The 19,769-nt window shown below is 36.5% G+C and overlaps 1 protein-coding gene across 1 annotated transcript in view; it reads right to left on the bottom strand.

The window, feature by feature from the left end:
- Nucleotides 1-2,091: 2,091 nt before the first annotated feature.
- The window catches only part of LOC115918719, a 36,533-nt gene continuing 18,855 nt past the window's right edge, over nt 2,092-19,769 (bottom strand). Inside the window, exons 5-13 of the mRNA XM_030987859.1 lie at nt 15,156-15,201; nt 13,856-13,974; nt 12,631-12,697; nt 11,587-11,709; nt 8,898-8,986; nt 5,771-5,931; nt 4,364-4,997; nt 2,889-3,045; nt 2,092-2,288 (exon numbers count right to left, since the gene is read on the bottom strand). Coding sequence (XP_030843719.1) covers nt 2,190-2,288; nt 2,889-3,045; nt 4,364-4,997; nt 5,771-5,931; nt 8,898-8,986; nt 11,587-11,709; nt 12,631-12,697; nt 13,856-13,974; nt 15,156-15,201 — 1,495 coding nt within the window. The 3' untranslated portion in view covers nt 2,092-2,189. The remainder of the gene's footprint in view (nt 2,289-2,888; nt 3,046-4,363; nt 4,998-5,770; nt 5,932-8,897; nt 8,987-11,586; nt 11,710-12,630; nt 12,698-13,855; nt 13,975-15,155; nt 15,202-19,769) is intronic.

Raw genomic sequence — 19,769 nt, 5'->3', positions numbered from 1 at the left:
TTTAATTACGGTATCCATCTTACAGTATATGGTTCATATTTCAGCCTTTTTGTCCATTACATTCTACTTCTCTATCATTCTCTATTTCAATTCCATCAAGGGCCCTACTGAATAACTTGTAAATGTATTTATTAAATGCATTTAATGAATGCATTCGGTTTCAAGCAATTAAATATCAACCAATCAGATCTACTCATTACCCATGTAAAGTAGAGACCTAATTAACATCAAGTTTTGCTTGATTGCATTAATAGGCTATATTAAAGTACTGATATACATGTTCTTGCAGGTACAAAACAAAAATTATGAGCCTTATTATCCATCTTTTTAAAAACCCTATATTGACAAAAATAGCAAATGTACCACCATGAGAAGGATTGCTTTTGAATTCTCGCTACCCTAAATAGGTACGAAAATCTCGAAATTCGCGAGACGAGGTAATTTTCACTCTCTCGGGTCGTCACTACAACTTCCGGTATAGAGTCCCATCCCGCTGGCGCTAGCGCCTGTGTTCGCTGTGCAGAGTTTTCACGCACGCTAAAATCGATGCCAATCAGTGTAATTTGTACAGATTATAATATGCAATGGAAAGCTTCGGGCAGAATTAGTGACTTTAGCACAAAAGGCCGTTAAACTCTACCGTGAAAGAGAGGGTTGTGATCACGAACGCCTGCACAGGAAGCTGTAATGTCGAAAAGCTATCCCATAATGCAATGCGCGTTTTCAGGATTTTCCCGGATCTCGGCAGAATCGCTATTTGGGGTAGCGAGAATTAGGGTCATATTTCAATATTGATAGGCCCATGAGAACCATTTTTAGTACCTAGTCCCATATATTCATATCTGTGTATGTTCTTCTTAGTACTATTTGATATCCATCTATATATGCAATCACTGTTTCACTGCTATTTTGCACATTCACATGGGGTATCCCATCAACATCAACAAAATCTTTTTGACAAAAAATAAATAAAATAAATAAATGAAAACACTTTATATCAACTTTCTGGTCTCAAAATGCGATTTCACTGCACATTATCAATAATAAACACTGTACCTTGAAGTTATAAGGTAAGAAAATACAAGAATTATACAGCAGGGCCCCTGATTACATTTTGGAAACTTGCACTCCTTTCTTTTCCCCTGTTATTTTACATTGTACTGCAAACTCAGAATGCACAAAACCCTCTTCCCGTTTAATACAACACTGGCAAGAAAACAAGATGTCTTCTTCACAGACATCTGGCTAACAACTTTAGTACTTTACAACAACTGACTTGACCCTTGCAAAATAACACATTAAATAAAGTCTAATGACCAAATGAAACGCCAAACTGACCAACCAACATGCCACTAAATACATGTAGCATATCTTTACTACGATGACATTGCTTCTTAAGCATCATATTGAATAAGATGCAACTAGTCTATCTACACAATAGCTTGCATGAGATCTAAACTGTAATGCACAAAATACTGAACATTATGTAGGCATTTCTTTTCTTTTGATACTCTTCACCCAGGCATACATATGGCACAAACCACTGTGTTGCAGTAGTCACATCCTTCAGCAATAAACGTTCATTATCCTCTGGGAACCGAGGAAGCCAAGACGCATGTAGATGCTCTCCTTGAATGCATGAAGGTGGAGCAAACAGCCGGCACAGTTGCGATGCTGCATGTGGTCCAAGATACCTGTTTATGACCACACATACATGTAGTTAACCTGCAGGGTATCCATTCCCAATGTCTTTGAATGATATCTCCTGTGCCATTGCAGAATTTGGGCCACTTTGGATAGGTATCCCAACTCCCCTGCGACAGACATGCGGCCTTTCTCGACAGGTGGCCACTAATGCAGGTTATACTGTACTTTCCACTTCTCTATAAAGTCCTGTCTCCAATACACTCAAACCTGTCTATTTGGACTAGACCATTTGGAATACCTCCCATATGGACTTTATAGACAGGTTCTTCAGCGCATGTATCTTCCTAGGTTTTTCTATACATCCCATCTTTCCTGCAACCACAAATCCAGACTCGCCATTGACTACATACATCGCATATCTTCCATAGTAACGATAGGGTTATAGATATCTAGTATAACCTCACTTAATATGCATTAGTTTAAAATAAAATAAGAAAGGGAGGGCGGGGTAGGGGGTTGCTGGGATGGAGATTGGGGTGGGGTTAATTGTTCATTATGCCACCAGGAAACACAGCAAAGATGATGAGATAGAGAATGACCACCAGTCCCACCAGGACAGCAAATGCAACGTTTCTCCATCTCTGCAAAAAAGATGAAAAGATAACACACAATTCTGAATTAATTTAAAATAAATAATGGATTCATCTAACATACAATAATATGAACATCGTGCATAGCAACTCAAGGACAAGCTCAATAACTTTAAAAGATATGAATTTTTTTTTAAATATTTTTTTTTAATGTTCTCAAAATTCAAAAGAACTCTATTAAAATTAAAATGAACGTCTGGGACGAGAAAGGCAATCATAGGGAAGAGTAACAATGTTTCTTTTCATATAATGACTACTGTATTCAACATAAATACATTTGCAAGCTTTTTAAAATATACTGCAGAGTAAGAAAAGTTATTCCTTATGGCATACAAGTATGTAGAACAAAATCTAAACACAAGATTCTTCTTGTTTTATTCATATTTTTCTACACATATATATGAGCAAGCTTTCCAAAGTACAAATACAAGTCATGAAGTGAAAAAATGTATTTCAAAGTGTTAGGCTTACCCAATTACAAGATTCTTTTTGTCTTTATTCATATATTACTACAATATATATATATATATGAGCATGCTTTTCAAAGTATACATACGAGTGGAAAAATGTATTTCAAAGTGTTAGGCTTACCCGATTTGACCTGAATTTATCCATGACCCCTCGCATGTGTTCTGAGAGAGGCACATAACTGAAGCGTGCGCCACATACCTCACACGTTCTGTTACCAGATATCTGGATCCATTTGACCAGGCATTGACGATGAATACTAGCTGCTGACCCGGTACATCTAAAGGAAGGAAAGGAAAGGGTGGGAAAATGTGTGAAACATCAAAAACATGATCGCAAAGACTTTCAAGAAAACAAATCTAAGGCTGTACATGATTTTAAAGGCATCGTTGAACAATGTTAAATCTGAGATGCATGGCCTTACATGTTATCAGTGCCTGTGATATGGTGTAATAATGAAGCACTGAGAAAATTGTGCTTCAAAATGATCATGAAGTGCCTCAAAAAAGTAAAAATCTTTGAATAACCAGTTTTACCATACACATTTTCCCCAGAAGACTGTAGTGTTATGAAAACCGTTAGTAAAACGCAAAATTTGATTTCGATTTCCAATCATGAATATCTTAAAGGTTTATAAAAATCATTGCAGCATGAGCTAAATCCAGGATTTTGTTTCTGAATCTGAGACACAGTTACTCAATCCTTTTAAAGTATTGCTTACAGAAGTTATGCTCAGATAAAGAAGAGGTTACATGTCTATGGTTGCACATGTCTATCAATTAGCATTAGGCTATGGACACCAAACGTAACAACATTCAACAAGGTCTCAGCCCTAACAGATCAACATCAAAAGACCCTCTAACATTCAGAATGACCCTAATTATTTCAGGATTATTATTTTCAGATACTTCACAGAATCCTATCTATTTCCAGAGCAATAGTAGCCACGATTAATATGTACAGATGGGAAAGCTTACTTAACAGATGAAAATGTGAATGGAGCTAATGTATGTACCTGTAAGCAAGGATTGTGTTAAATTGAACTAGTGAAACAATAAGTCATACTCTAGCAACAAAGTTACACTGGGTTCTATTCACACTAGTCCTTTTTCAAACTTGAAATCTAAATCGATCCTTATACCTAACCCTAAATCTCAATGTAAACTTAACCTACAACCCCAATGAAATCCAAATCCTGTATTTCTTTATCATAAGGTAAAAGTAAAGGTTGCAGGAATTCAATTCAATTGAATTCATTTCTTTTATACATCCACATTCACAAGAATACATGAAAGTTTGTTTTGGTCACCCATTGTAGTAATACGTAATATATATAATGAGAAACTATATCGTTGTGCTAATAATCATAAAAGAACCATCAAAATAAAAGGTAGACAAAATAGAAACATTCTTATATTCTAGTATTAATCATTGAAAATAATGAAAAGGATAGGACATCAGTGTGAAGGAAGGAAGGAAGGAAAAAAATGCCAAACCGATACTTGGGCCCACATGCTCCTCACTCCATTTGGTTGTACAAACGAGTATGGAACATATGAGCCCAAATGAACCCAAATAAATGTTTGATCTTGACTAACCTGCATGGTCTGATGAGCCTGTTCTTTGATGACGTCTCTCCTTCAAAGCAAACCCTACACGTTGTGCCCAGCTCACTGGCCGACCTCGCTACCGACGTCATCGACACCATGGATGATGTGTCGCTGGAATCCAGCCCAAACCCTAACGGAATGTGTTTACCCTCCATCGGGTTACCGGACCCACAGGCCAAGGAGGGGCACGGACGCCCCTGGTTCCAAACAATCACATCGTTAGAAACCAACTCCGGCTGCATGCGGTCAAACGGGAACTGACTAGGGCGATCAACGATCCCGTACGACGTCGAGGGCGCATCAAGATCGAAGGTGGCGTCCATGGTTAGTGTTGATGCGTGCGGAGGTCGGGGAGACGGCGGTTCGATGTCGATGGTGATCATCTGCTGAGAGGCAGGAGGGAAGTCTGTGGGGTCGGGTATCGTGCCGGAGTCGGAGCATGATTCCGTAGGGCTTTGTGGTGTTGTTAGAGGGTCTTTGAATGGAGCAGTGCCGTTCTCCTTGGCTAGACGTTCAATCAGATCTAAGGTGTCCTGCTGGACTGAGTCTACCACGTAAGGCAGGGTCTGACAGGATCTACTGCTTAGGCTGGTAGGTGACTTGATGTCGTATTCACCCTCATCTGCAAATCAACATGTAATCAGTCAATTTTAGAGGAATTGTTTACCGGTAACCATGGATACCAGTCGGTGTTCCTCATTTTTCTCAGTATAGCATCCTAACCATTTTATAGCCCTATTGTCCTAGACTATCTTAAAGCTTTTAAATATATTTCAGGCTACAACAAAAATAAGAGTGAGACAAATTATCTCTTCAAATATCAAGTTCAGAAATCTCTTTGCCTTTGTAATTTTCGCAAATGAATTGAATAAAAGAAGACATGCATGCAATCTCTTTCCGCTCTCACGTAAATCATGATGTTGCTTGTAATTTTCCAATTTCATTTGAATACTCTCACACCAACAAAAACACGTGTTTCGGCAGCCTAGCCCATCGTACCACCACATACATGTACAGCTAGTCTAGCCAAGTACCGTATTGGTAGGTACGAGGATTACGTGCGTGCGTTGTGCAATCTGTGCAAATTACGCGCGAGGCAACGGCATAGCATTACGAACATCGCCAAGGCAGTTACTATAGTAAGGTATGCAAGCACATCATTTTATGCTGATATTTTCGTGCTCTGAATGATGAGGTGCCATTTTTTTCACAATAATACGTCTCCGGCCAGTCTATAACCGGCGTGACACTGGCAGGAGAATTCCTGAAATTCGCTAAAATTAAACCCTCGCGAAAATAACAGCTTATACAATAGTGGGCTCCTGACAAAACACATCAAACTCAGCCCTAGTTTCCCAGGCCTTTTTCTTATTACTACTTGAAGTGAGGACTTACTGATAGAGCCTGGTGTAGAAACATCTTTCTGGCTTTCCCTGGAGGTTCGTCTTGATGCCACCTGTCCCTGGGGGCTAGAGGTACCACTCTGGCCATGCCCGGTACCTCCTGAGGGTGAACATTCACCAGAGCTAACCTCATCCTCTAAAGCATGCTTTAACCTGCCAGAGGGAGGGGACAACAAGGAAATAACAATGATTATAGTTGGATTTCACCAACTTTTAGAAGACGTTTAGTTTAAAACAAAAAGGAAATAGCAATGATCATAGTTTGACTTTACCCACGTGTGATTACTCAAAAGCACATATTCTATAGAAAGCTGAATGATTGTAGTCTACCCTCATTCACGAAAACGTTTTACAAAATTAGAAAAATACAGATATCTTCTTTGGAATTTAAGAATTTGCTTTAATGAACTAGCTGGACCATGATTACAACAGTTCATTAAAGTAGTCACCCAAAGAAAATTCATGACAACTGATAATCATGGACAAATTATATATGGATGGAAAGATTTTTTCTTGAAAAACACAAATAATTTGCTGAAAAAAAATCATAAAGATATCATGGAAAGGCGTAAAATGCTTCGTGGATAGCTGTGTCTCGCTTGTGACGTCACAAATATTGACGCTCTATGGAGGACCGCTGAAGGCAGAAAATCTGGATCTCAAGATTAACATTTTTTAAAGATGATTAATGCGGGCCCCAAACATATTTTGAAGAGGGAATTTGTTACATTTGATCATTAAGGCTCCCCCTTCGCAATGATATGAATTTTGCATCAATTCAAAACACTTTTGATTCTTTGGGTGACTACTTTAACACCAGATAATTTTGTTAATAAAATTGGTTTGAATTTCTAATTCACTTTGCCCTCTGACAGTCTCCATAGCAGTAATTAATATCATCTGGAAAATATCAGCTTTCCATGTGCAGCAATTTTGCCAATTATGGAACCTATATGTAAACTGTTTAAAAATATGTTTGTTTTAAATTTGTTTGTCATATGATACTGTCTACAGGTTTTTCAAACCATATCATCAAATATCATGAAAGAATCAACGAAAGGCACCTAAAAGAATAGAAAGTCCTACGTGCGTGCGTGCATGTGCGGACAGCGGAAAGCATAATGGCCTGAGAGTTATGGCATGACTTCCTTCAATATAAACATGAACGAGGAAAACAGGATGGTGGAGATTTTCTTCCAAGTACAGGGGATTTCTTCTAAATACAAACAACAGGAAACTCTCCAGAGATTTATGGTCCAAAATTTCCCTGACATAATGGTATGGTATGATTCATATTTTCACTTCATGCTATCCGAAGCAAATGATGCTTATTCAAAGTGACATGATTTGCTGTGTTGTATCTGACAAAAAAAAAATCTCCTTGAAAGGAATGTATTCATTTTGAAAAGGTATTTGACATCATGAAATTTGTCATAGCTCAGCATAATACCAACAATGCATATGACATCATACAGCCATAGCTTCTCTCATATTTTCATGAACAAAATTAATCCAATGATGCCAATGGTAGGATTATTTGCCGAGGCTTTCTCTCGTCAATGACATAGGGTTGTGTTAAGGGTTGCATTTTGGTTTAGGTTAGGTTTAGGGTACTGGTTTGTCAGAGTATTTGACCCAGTGGAGACAGTAGGAATCTGGGGGGTATTTCACAAAGTTCCTAAGTCGAAATTAACTCTAAGTTGGACTTGAAAATTATGGAGAGCCATTTGTAGCCTTAAAATTACAAAAGTAGGTACTTTAGACTTTTTATAAATTCTGCATCAAGAACATGAAATCTCCTTGATAATAAAAAATATGAATGATTTGAATCAACATTTTATGCCTTTTCAAACAACTTTTACAAAATATTTTCATAGATGCGGTTTTCCATAATTGTTAAGTCCAACTTAGAGATAAGTTCAACTTAGGATCTTTATGAAACACCCCCTCTGGATAGCATGGTCATAAGTCTTTTACTAATTGTTGCCATAGCATCTATGTTATAACGCTACATTTGACCTATTGAATAATTGTCTGTTGAGAGCCAGAAAGGCATTAACTCTTGTGTGTGAGTTAACACCCTTTTGGCTCTGTGTATGAGTTAACACCCTTTTGGCCCTGTGTATGAGCTAACACCCTTCTACCTCTGTGTATGAGTTAACACCCTTCTGGCTCTGTGTATGAGTTAACACCCTTTTGGCTCTGTGTATGAGCTAACACCCTTCTACCTCTGTGTATGAGTTAACACCCTTCTGGCTCTGTGTATGAGCTAACACCCTTCTACCTCTGTGTATGAGTTAACACCCTTCTGGCTCTGTGTATGAGTTAACACCCTTTTGGCTCTGTGTATGAGCTAACACCCTTCTACCTCTGTGTATGAGTTAACACCCTTTTGGCTCTGTGTATGAGCTAACACCCTTCTACCTCTGTGTATGAGTTAACACCCTCTGGCTCTGTGTGTGAGTTAACACCCTTTTGGCTCTGTGTATGAGTTAACACCCTTCTGACTCTGTGTATGAGTTAACACCCTTTTGGCTCTGTGTATGAGCTAACACCCTTCTACCTCTGTGTATGAGTTAACACCCTTCTGGCTCTGTGTATGAGCTAACACCCTTCTACCTCTGTGTATGAGTTAACACCCTTCTGGCTCTGTGTATGAGCTAACACCCTTCTACCTCTGTGTATGAGTTAACACCCTTCTGGCTCTGTGTATGAGTTAACACCCTTTTGGCTCTGTGTATGAGCTAACACCCTTCTACCTCTGTGTATGAGTTAACACCCTTTTGGCTCTGTGTATGAGTTAACACCCTTCTGACTCTGTGTATGAATTAACACCCTTCTGGCTCTGTGTATGAGTTAACACCCTTCTGGCTCTGTGTATGAGCTTACACCCTTCTACCTCTGTGTATGAGTTAACACCCTTCTGACTCTGTGTATGAGTTAACACCCTTCTGACTCTGTGTATGAGTTAACACCCTTCTGACTCTGTGTATGAGTTAACACCCTTCTGACTCTGTGTATGAATTAACACCCTTCTGGCTCTGTGTATGAGTTAACACCCTTCTGGCTCTGTGTATGAGTAACACCCTTCTGGCTCTCTACAGGTGATATGACGGTACCTTGTGAGGATGGTGTCCTGCCAATACTGAACTTTGACCTCTGCTTCTGATTCTTCTGATTTGACAGCCGACAGTAGATTCATTACAGCCTGTAGTAAGGATAATAATAATAATAATTATAGGCATTTCTATAGTGCCGTCAATCTAGAAATTCTATTCCGAGGCGCATTAATTATTACCCCGACTTTAGCCTAGCTGCGATTACAGCGCTCCAGCATTTCAAGGAATGAATTTGATAGACATAGAGTAAGAGAGAGAGAGAGAGAGAAAGAGAGAGAAAGAGAGAGACAGACAGACAGTGAAAGAGAGTGTGTGATAGAGATGAGTGGAGGAAGAGAAAAAACAAATAAAAGTTGGGACAGAAAATATAAAAAGAAGGAAGAAAAGGATAAGAAACAGAGATAGAAAGAGGAGATATAACTAGGGAAAGCAAGAAAATGAAAAATAGTGAAAAAAGAGGCATAAGATAGAGGAAGAGTGAAGGGAACAGAAAGAAATGAAGAAAACAAGAGATCAGAAGAGAAAGAAAAGGCAAGAAAAGTAGAAATGGAGAGAGCAAGAGAGAAAGGGTGAAAGGAACATGAGGTAAAGAATGAGAGAACAGATATAATGATAAAGAAAGAGATAGACATAGAGAAACAGAACATAAAAGGAAAATAGGATTAAATAATGTATTAACAGTTGAAACTTACATATTTGTATAACTTGCATTCTGAATGCGATCATGCTGATACATTTCCTGTTAGACCTTGATACAGAAAGCTAACAAATATGTATCCAAGGCCATAAAATGTATCATTTAAATGAGAGAAAAAAAAAAAAAAAAAAAAAATCTATGTCATGAAATCAATCATTCTGTATTAACAGCTTTCCCACTGATTAGAAGTGGACTAATCCGGTTCAACTTTTAACGTCTGGCATTTCTTATGACTTACATTACAGAGATCTCGAGTTCTTGGCAAGGTGAAAAATAATCTATGAGCTTTTTCATTCTTTTATGTTAGTGCGGAAGAGTATAATAGAAAAAAGTTGGTTGAGAAGGACTGTTCTTCAACTGCTCTCATATTTGAAACTTAACAGTTACAAGGTTATGGACTACACTGTCATGCCATGTTAGCATAGTCCCATTTACATATTTCTGTGTAAAGTGTGTGTGACTTTAAGCAAGACTGAGTTGATTTCTAATCATTTTGATGATTCCAAAACCTCACCATATATATATATATATATATATACACCAATACTTGTGTGCTACATGATCCACCTTTTCCTGCTGCTTTCACATACTTTCTTTCACAATGCTATCGCATGACTGAACTTTAAAGATAAAGACCAGTTCTGGTCATGCGATTGCATTGTGAAAGAAAAGATGTGGAATGGATCAGAAAAAGTTGATCATGTAGCATTTAAGTATTGGTGTGTACTGCAAGGTTCTGGAGTCATCAAAATCATAATAAATTTGGCCCAGTCTTGGTAAAGTTACAAGCCTGTACACAGAAAGATGTGTATGGGACTATGCGACACGTGCGTCATATCCATCAGGTCCAAATAGATATAATAATTTACTAAATATATCAATTAGTAGGCGGTTTCTCTGCAAAATTTGTATCATCACGTATTAGCCAAAACATATTCTTCTACATGATTGGTAATAAGAGCTTCCATTTCATTTTTTGAAAGGGGGCGTTTCCAAAACTGGTCTTTACCTTTAAAAGCACTCATAACACATGTAGTTGCTTTATTGTTGTTTCAATGCACAACATACAGATCTGACTATACCAGACAGTACCTGGTACATAATCCAGTCACGTTTCACACACAACATGCCATGAAAGGAAAATTGATGTATTCCAAACGACTTCCCTCTATTGCGTCATTGTATTGTGTGTATTTACAAAATGATGATGCAATATGATTTTCTACAGGTTTTTACTATTCAGGAGCATTCACAATTCACAGCTTGTGATAGCCAGTGAAAATAGGCCGATTGATTCCATGAAGCAGATTTGTCTGGAATAACAGTACTACTGCTTTCTTCCCTCCCTCTCTGTGTGTGTGTGTGTGTGTCTCTCTCTCTCCCTCTCTCTATGTCTATCTAACTCTCTCTCTCTCTGTCACTTTCTGAAATAACAGTAAAGCAGCAGAGGAGAGAGAGAGAGAGAGAGAGAGAGAGAGAGAGAGAGAGAGAGAGAGAGAGAGGAGGAAAGCACTCAAAACTTTGAATTTGTACACTGTGCTACAAAAAAATGACAAGACTTACAAATATCTCTCCTTTCTTTATGGGCATAGGGACTTTTTTCATGTAAGTGATATATACATGTATGCTATACCAGCAACATTCATCATTGTTATTATTATTATTGATATTATTTATTTTAATGTTATTATTATTATTACTATTGTTTATATTATTATTACTATTATTTATATTATTATTGTTATTATTATTATTGATATTATTTATTTTAATGTTATTATTATTACTATTGTTTATATTATTATTACTATTATTTATATTATTATTGTTTATATTATTATTATTATCATTATTATTATTATTGTCATTATCATTAATATCATTTTTGTTATTATTATTAATATTATTACTTTTAATGTTATTTCCATTATTATTAATATCATTATCATTATTGTTATTATTATTATGACAAATCTGCTTGAAAGACGTTACCTCCACTATGACGTATGCTGCCCGAGGCCCTACAAGATAGGTTGCTGGTAACTCTCCAATCTGAATGTCTTGTTGAAATAACTGTCGGTCTGAACATGACAATAGATGAGAACATACTGCATCCTATCCAAACAAAAAGAAAAGAAAAGACATAGGAGATGAATTACATGTACATGGAAAGCTGAACGTCTCATCTGTGGCTGAGGATCAACAAATATCTTGAAATTTGGCAATGAAAATAGAGTTACAACAATACAAATATAAAGATGAAAATGTGTTTGCATAACTCAGAAGTATGTTTCAATAATCTCCTAATTAATTATAAATATATGTGATCAGGGGGGTGTTTCATAAAGCTGTACGTAAAGTTACGCATGACTTTATGAATCACTTGTACGGTATATAAAAAATCAAATTGGATGCTCAATCATTATTCACTGCATCAAATAAAGTTGAACTGTGCAGATGTAGATTAAAATTCTTATTGTAACAAACATTTTTAATGCAAAGTATATTTTTTGCCATAATTTAATTGAGGTTATTGGAAACATCAGGAAAAACTTTGGGCATCCTTTCTGGCACTTCATATAAAAGTTGTTCGTAAAGTCATGGGTAACTTGACAAACTTTTTACGAACAGCTTTATGAAACACCCCCCAGGCTTTGTGTGTATTAGTATAGGGAGATTGCAATTTTGAGGCTCATAGCGCAAACTTTTTGGATGCTGTGCAGAAACCCATTGTCTGAATTTTATGAATTTTACGAATTTGGTGCCAAAAGATGAAGAGAAGCAGAAACAACCAATGAAATTGGAAAGGAAATTATGAACATTTGAAAGGTTTATAAATCACAAGGCCTTTCTTCATTTATTGTAGCCGGTCAAAACCACTTTGTAAAACATGTAAAAAAAACAACCTCTGTCAGACAGTTTCTTGTCTCCTCCTGAGAGAATGCTTCACTGTAGTGGTCATTCTTATCATTATTAAGAGCTATTAAAGTAAAAGAACTAATAATTAAAAAACAAATAAATAAAAAGAAGACTTACCACAGTGGGAAGGAAGTAGCTTTTGATTGTATCGGCTGTAAGCTGCTGGTAACACTGTCCAAAAGGCCTGCAAGACAAAGAGAAAATTAAAATTACTTATGGTGCAATTTCATATAACATTGTCCTTTATTTCCATGTTTTAACCATCCCTTTCTCCTTTATCGCCTGTCTTTTTCCATCCCCTCCCTTTTCTTCCCCTGCCCCTAATCGCTCCCCTTTTATTTTCCATACCCTTTTCCTGTTTTATCACCCCCCCCCCCTTGTATGTTTCCTTATCCTCCATATTATTTCTTTCCTGCTTTCATTTCCTCCCTCCTTGGAGTCCTTACTCTTCTCTTTCATTTTTCTATATCTCACTTCCTTTGCTTCCTTCATCCTTTTCATCACTCCTCCCTTCATTAATCTCCTCTTATATATTCCCTTGTCCTTTCAAACTTGTTTTACCCCTATTTTTTCCATCCCTCTCCTTTGCTTTCCTAATCTTCAGACATACTTTCCCTTCTACTTGCCCCTTCTGTTCTTACATATCCCTCCTCCATTTGCTTCTCCTTCTATTATTCCATAATCTTTCTCATCCTGCTTCCTTGCATGTTCTCTATTCATTCTTCCAATCTTTCCATCCCTTATCCCAATGCTCTCCTAATATCATCTATCCCTCATTCCATCCTCCCTTCATCCATCCCTCATCCACCCCCCCCCCCCTTCCTTCATCTTCTCCTATCATTTATTCAAGTTGATATTATTTTGAATTCTGCATTTTTCACAATTTACAAAAGCTGTGTTGGAAAAGAATTTAAAAAGAATATAACAAAACAGAGTCTTCTTCTTCATATTTTGTTTTACCTTTTGAATAATCATTTACAGATAGAAGAAAATATTAGAAAACCATGTATCACTATGAACATGACGGACAAAGAAAGTGGACAAAATATACAGTTCCTCATTCTACCCTCAACAATTGCTGTGGTAGACAAAGGAACATCCCTTCACTGCTATTATATAAAAATGTGTAGAACAGGTGTCACATGCATATTCACCTGTTCTACACATTTTGTCCTCTTTCTTTGTCCGTCATGTTCATAGTGTATATCCTTCCAAAAATGGAGGCAAATGCTAAAAATGTGAAGATGTTTATATTATTATGAGTAAATAAAGAAGAACAGAAATGGTTATTTTACCCCCCCCCCCCAAAAAAAAAAAAAATCATTCATTGATTCATCCTCACCTCAAGAGAGCTGCTAGATGAGCAATACTGAGATCCCTGGCCTGACGCAGTCTCTGCCTCACCTGCTCGAACCCTCTACATGCACCAAAGTGGTTGATCAGCTGTGCTAGCACCGAACTCTGTAGGTACAAGATATGATCATTTACCAGTCTCCCAGTCAGTATTGCAACATACGGTGTATAATACACAGTGTACATCACAGGGCTCATACATGTACAAGCTACATGCAGCAAGTGATCTTTATGTATGTATGTAACTATGTATGGTGTTTGTCTGCTTCAGATTACTACAGACTGTTATATGGAGTGGAAGTACAATAGAATATCATACCACATTATTAACACTTTAATTAACAGATTTGATAGTACAGACAACAAGTTCACAAGTCTTGGTATCAAATTAGACAACATCTGCTGTATTCTAGCTGTCAAAGGTGTGATAGACAAAAAAAATGGAAATTATTTTCACCTCACCTCCATATGGTTTCAGAGTATAATGTGCATTATGCTTCAATTAAAGCTACATGTACATGTCATTTTGACACAAATTCTTAGACAGCATAAACAACCACAACGTCAGGAAGAGTTACAGAGTAAATGAACACTACAGGTATTTCAAAAGTGCTGAAACCAGCAACACAACAGTACAATGCAAGAGTATTGAATGATTGATGCACTTACATGTATAAAAGTAAACACTATTAGGAGGAGTATTACATTTTTGTTCATACAAGAACAAAAATGTACATGTATGTCACCATAAATTTATCATTAAATGTTCTAATTGATTTAGGAGTATTACATTTTTGTTCATGTATCAGTATGTCACCATTAATTTATCATTAAATGTTCTAATTTATTTAGGAGTATTACATTTTTGTTCATGTTATAATTTATCTAGGAGTGTTACATTTTTTGTTAATGTACATGTATGTCCCCATTACTTTATCATTAAATGTTCTAATTTATTTAGGAGTATTACATTTTGTTTATATGTCACCAATAATTTATCATTAAATGTTCTAATTATGCTAATGGTCACCTTTCTACATGCACATCAGCACATGTATGCTTATTACTCATTTTCAAATACATTTGTTTGTATAGCCTTAATATCTTGAATACCTTTTTCAATTGACAAGGACACCAATTACTACATGTAGAAGAAAAAAATTAGCAAGAAAGCTGTAGAGAGTTGATAAACTGCATAAATTAAATATTTACTCTAAAAAATATATTTAATTGTTACCGGTAGTATGAAATTGTTTGCTATAGTCTGCAAATGATCATTATTTCCTTACCTTTGAGAAAGAGGAGCGAGATGACCATGTATCTGCCTTGTTGAAGCTGCACAAATAAATAAAAAAATAAAACAAATATTCCATATTAGACAATTTGAAAATGCATGTTTTCCCCTATTAATAGATATTAAAGTGGGTATACATTAATTATACATCCATTCATAATAAATGCATAATACACACAAACATAAAAGTTAATAAGAAGAAAAAATGATACTAATTCCCCCCCCCCCCCCCCCCCGACAAAAACATCATACTGTAGCTTGATAGGAAATCATCATGGCAACCAAACAATTCACTGGAAGTACATAATAAGTGCATACTGTGTGTGTGCATCTTATCTTTAATATCAACATGTATATCATCTTTTCATTCCATTATGAAGGGAAGGTTTTCTTAGGAAAACGATGTTTCTTTGAAAAATGAAATTTGTAGAAATAATTGTGGCAATTTTCACAATGGGCAGGCACCAACCAGTCTCCTTCAACTATACAGGCAGGCAACAACAATCAAAATCAAGTTTCAACGACAAGAAATGGTAATAGAAGACTACAAATGCCCTTTTATTAAAAGAAAAATTGTTCATTTGGGTTCATTTGGCATTGGGTTCCGTGTTTTCAGACAACATTTTTTCTTTTTACCTTGTCCTTTGTATAACCTCTGGGCTGTCAACATACAGTATACACTGTACATGTACATGTATGCATTGTCTTTTCATGTTGGTATTACTGTTTGAGTTTTTGTTATTTTTATGTTTTGGATGCAAATCAAGTTGTGGTTTAGAAATACAAATGAGAAAACTGCACAGAAGCTATATTTTCAGATATATGTGTATGACGCCCTAGGCTTTCCTTCGAAGCATAAACATGTGTTGAACTGAGTCTGAATTCTAGCACTATCAAGTCTAGCACTTTGTAAGAAAATAAACATACCGTAGGCCTACAATGTACATGTGTAGTCTGTCTCAAGCTACATAATTATTATGAATATATTATCACCTCTAGATCAAATGTCAATGGATTAAGATCCACTCTCACTGCGGATAAATTATAGTTTGGCAGAGCACTATATTTGATAGTTGTATGTTGGCTAATTCAACACAAATTGAGAGAGAGTGAGAGGAGTAAGTAGAGAGAGAGAGAGAGAGAGAGAGAGAGAGAGAGAGAGAGAGAGAGAGAGAGAGAGAGAGAGAGGGGGGGAGAGAGAGAGAGAGAGGGGTATATATATACACACACATACATGTAAGAAGGGGGAGCAGGGGCTGGTATAATCCTACAATCCAGGCTACTAGCTGCCATCTGATAGCAAGTCAATTAATTTTTTTTATTTTTTTATTTTTTTTAATTCAGACAAAAAAAAAAAACACTGGTAAAATGGATCTATTTCTGATTAAAAAAAAAAAATGGCAGTGGCCATCTTAAAAAATAGCCAGGCTGTCAGGGAAAATGTACCGAGCAGCCATTTTGGGAAAAAAAGAAGAAAAAAAGGGCCTCCTCCTTCCTATTTTTCATAAAGGCAGGACGCTATTAAAAACATGTTTTTTTAAATTTTATTTGGCCTAATAGCTCCATATCATCTGCTTGTGGAGGCAAAAAGGCATTAACCGATATATACTTTAACACTGATTTAATACCCTTCTGATTCCAAACAAACAACATCTAGCATAACAGTTATGATAAACAGATTTATTCAATTGCATTTATGCAAAGATTAATACTGGGTGGTTAAACTTGGCATTGCCCATATAAGATGGGTGTGTCTTCCTAACCTTGTAGTGTGCCAAGTGCAGGTGTGGGTGTGTTTGATCAAGGAATAAAAAAGCTTGTTTTGTGTTGCTCTACATGTACAGTTGTATGTGCATGTAAGAAATATCCATTATTAAAGGTAATAAACAGTTTCGGGATATTTTGAAAATTGGGTGGATAGTGATTCTTTGCAATTTTGATATATTTGGATGCCCCTGTGGATGTATCATAAGCACTAGAAAATTTAGCCCCTAAAACACTTCTGCTTTCGAGAAAAATTGCTCCTGGTAAATTTTGATAAATTTCAAATAGCACCTATATACGGCCTACAATGGTAGCTGCGACCATGAAAAACATGTAGTTGTGATATAATGTATAATTTCCAAACAGAAATAGCTAATCGGTCGATTATTGTCAAGAAACGTTGTTTTATAGCTTAATTAATATCTCGACCTTGAGAGGGAGCTATACAACATAAAGAGTTTATTATTTACAATTTCATAACTTTAGACTTGATTTCAACCGCGACAACGATCACTGAATATTTTAGGATCGCATATGCTTCCAATATGTTCATTTGAACCAAATTCATGACCCCATACCATACCTTTAATGTTCTCTTTTCTATCAGGGCAAGATTTTGAACTTGGATGTTAATGAATAATGATAGTACAACATTTCAGGGGAAAATAAAGAGGAGTGGGGAGTGAATTGCATGCACATGTACACTGTATGAATGCCATATGTTCCAGGCCTGGTATTTTTCTAAGCCAGAAGGGTGTTAACTCTTCAATAAAGTACATGTACATGTGAGTACTATATGTTCTGGCTCCAGAACAGATGACATGTAGAGGAGGCGTGATAGCTCAGTTGGTAGAGCAGTGGTCTCTTAATCCAGCGACTGAAACCAAGTCGTTGCACTAGTGCCCTTTGGTATTAAAGGCATTAATCCTCATCACCAGGTCCCTCGGAAAGGACCTAAAGCCGTTGGTCCTCTGGTTGCAAAAATACTACTGTACTTAACAGTGTATTAACCACACTTTTTTTTTAAAGTTTCGATTTATGCCCCTCCACCTGGCGCTATGCCTGGCAATGTCTCCCAGCTCAGTAATCGGTGTGTTGACTCACAACTCGGAAACTAGAACAACACTCAAATTTGTCGGTCATCTTGGTTTGAAAGTAATCTTTCTGATAGATCTCAATATGTAGTTTATAATAATAATTCCTCCAATTTTTCTTCCAGTACATGGCGTACCACAAGGTTCCTATCTAGGTCCTCTACTGTTTTTTAATTTACATTAATGATCTTACACATTCAGCTGCACCTCGCAGTTAAATGAAAGGCCTTCCCGTGTGGGTTTTTTAACACGGACCTGGCTTGCTGCCGAAAGAGTCAGCAATTTTTTTTTTTTAGGGTGAAAAAGAGGGGTGCGGTTAATAAACGAGGGCGGTTTATATACCATTAAAACGGTAACAAACATTTGTTCTTTGCCAACTAAGTAACCACATGTACCTGTGGGAAGCTTGAACAGAGCTTAGGAAAAGTGGAAAAATACAAAGTATTTCCTACAGAAATCTGTATTACTCTTTATTCAGAACATACACCAGTACGCAAAGATTTAAAATATGGTGTTTTCTGCACCTGTGAGACCATGATGACACAATGTCATTGTAGTGGTAACAAAGTGCCACTCCTGCATGGTACTTGAGTTTCAATGTTTACATTGGTAAATCACATCTTGTATGTCAACCACTGGACATGAGCAGACTCCATAATATCAGTAACAGGTGTAAAGAAACTAAACACCAAACATTTCTAGTGTATATTATTGGTGTCAAGGCTGAAACTTAGGTGTACTGACATATATACTGGTCAATTCCAGCATACATTATATACTGGCATGGTTGTGAGACCAAAGAAAAGTGCATTCATAGGCAAATTGTGACCATAACAAATTTTCTGGATTTCAATGAAAATGCTCTTCTGCCTGATACACAACAGGGGGGTGTTTCACAAAGATCCTAAGTAGAACTCAACTCTAAGTTGGACTTAAAAATAATGGATAGCCATTGGAGTCTTAAAATGAAATATATTCAAAAGCAGAAATTCAAGTATTTTAGACTTTTTATAAATTCCACATCCAGAACATGAAATCTCCTTGATGATAGAAAATATGAATAGATTTGAATAAACAATTAATGCCTTTCAAAATAACTTTTACAAAATATTTTCAAAGATGCTAATGGCTTTCCATAATTTTTAAGTCCAACTTAGAGATAAGTTCAACTTAGGATCTTTGTGAAACACCCCCCAGAGCACTTTGTCCACTTCTCACAAAAAGGCAGTAACTGCCATTAACAATATATAGCTGTAGCTGCCATGACCCTCTTGCAGGCAGCCAATGATTTAATCTGTTGCTCCCTTGACAACTACATGATATGTGACCTAAAAAAGATTTGACCTTGGCATGCATGGAGAGTGATTCAGTCTCCAAACATGTAAGGGAAATTCCCTTTTTTGTTCAATTCCTGATCATACCACATGACAACAACATGATTTTAGGTTCAGCTATTACAACTTGATAACAACATGGTTAAATTAGGATTAACCAACATCATTTTGTTAGAAAAAAAATGACATGACAACATGAATTTAGGTTCAGCTAAGAACAGGGTCAAGTATGATAATCTTGTTCACACAAAATGAATTTCTGAATTTTTGTCAAAAGTTGTTCACGTAGCCTGGCCCTAAAGCAAATAAATTTATATCTTAGTCACCAACCAAACCGACTCAAAGCCGATTGCAAACGACCAAGGGTCCGTTCAAGCGACACTTTTTTTAACTCTACAAACACGGTTTTCAAAGGCG

The sequence above is a fragment of the Strongylocentrotus purpuratus genome, unplaced genomic scaffold (assembly GCF_000002235.5).
Source record: "Strongylocentrotus purpuratus isolate Spur 01 unplaced genomic scaffold, Spur_5.0 spur5_scaffold_17, whole genome shotgun sequence".
NCBI lineage: Eukaryota > Metazoa > Echinodermata > Echinoidea > Camarodonta > Strongylocentrotidae > Strongylocentrotus > Strongylocentrotus purpuratus.
Note: the sequence above shows the minus strand (reverse complement) of the source record. Positions and strands in the feature narration are given on the sequence as shown.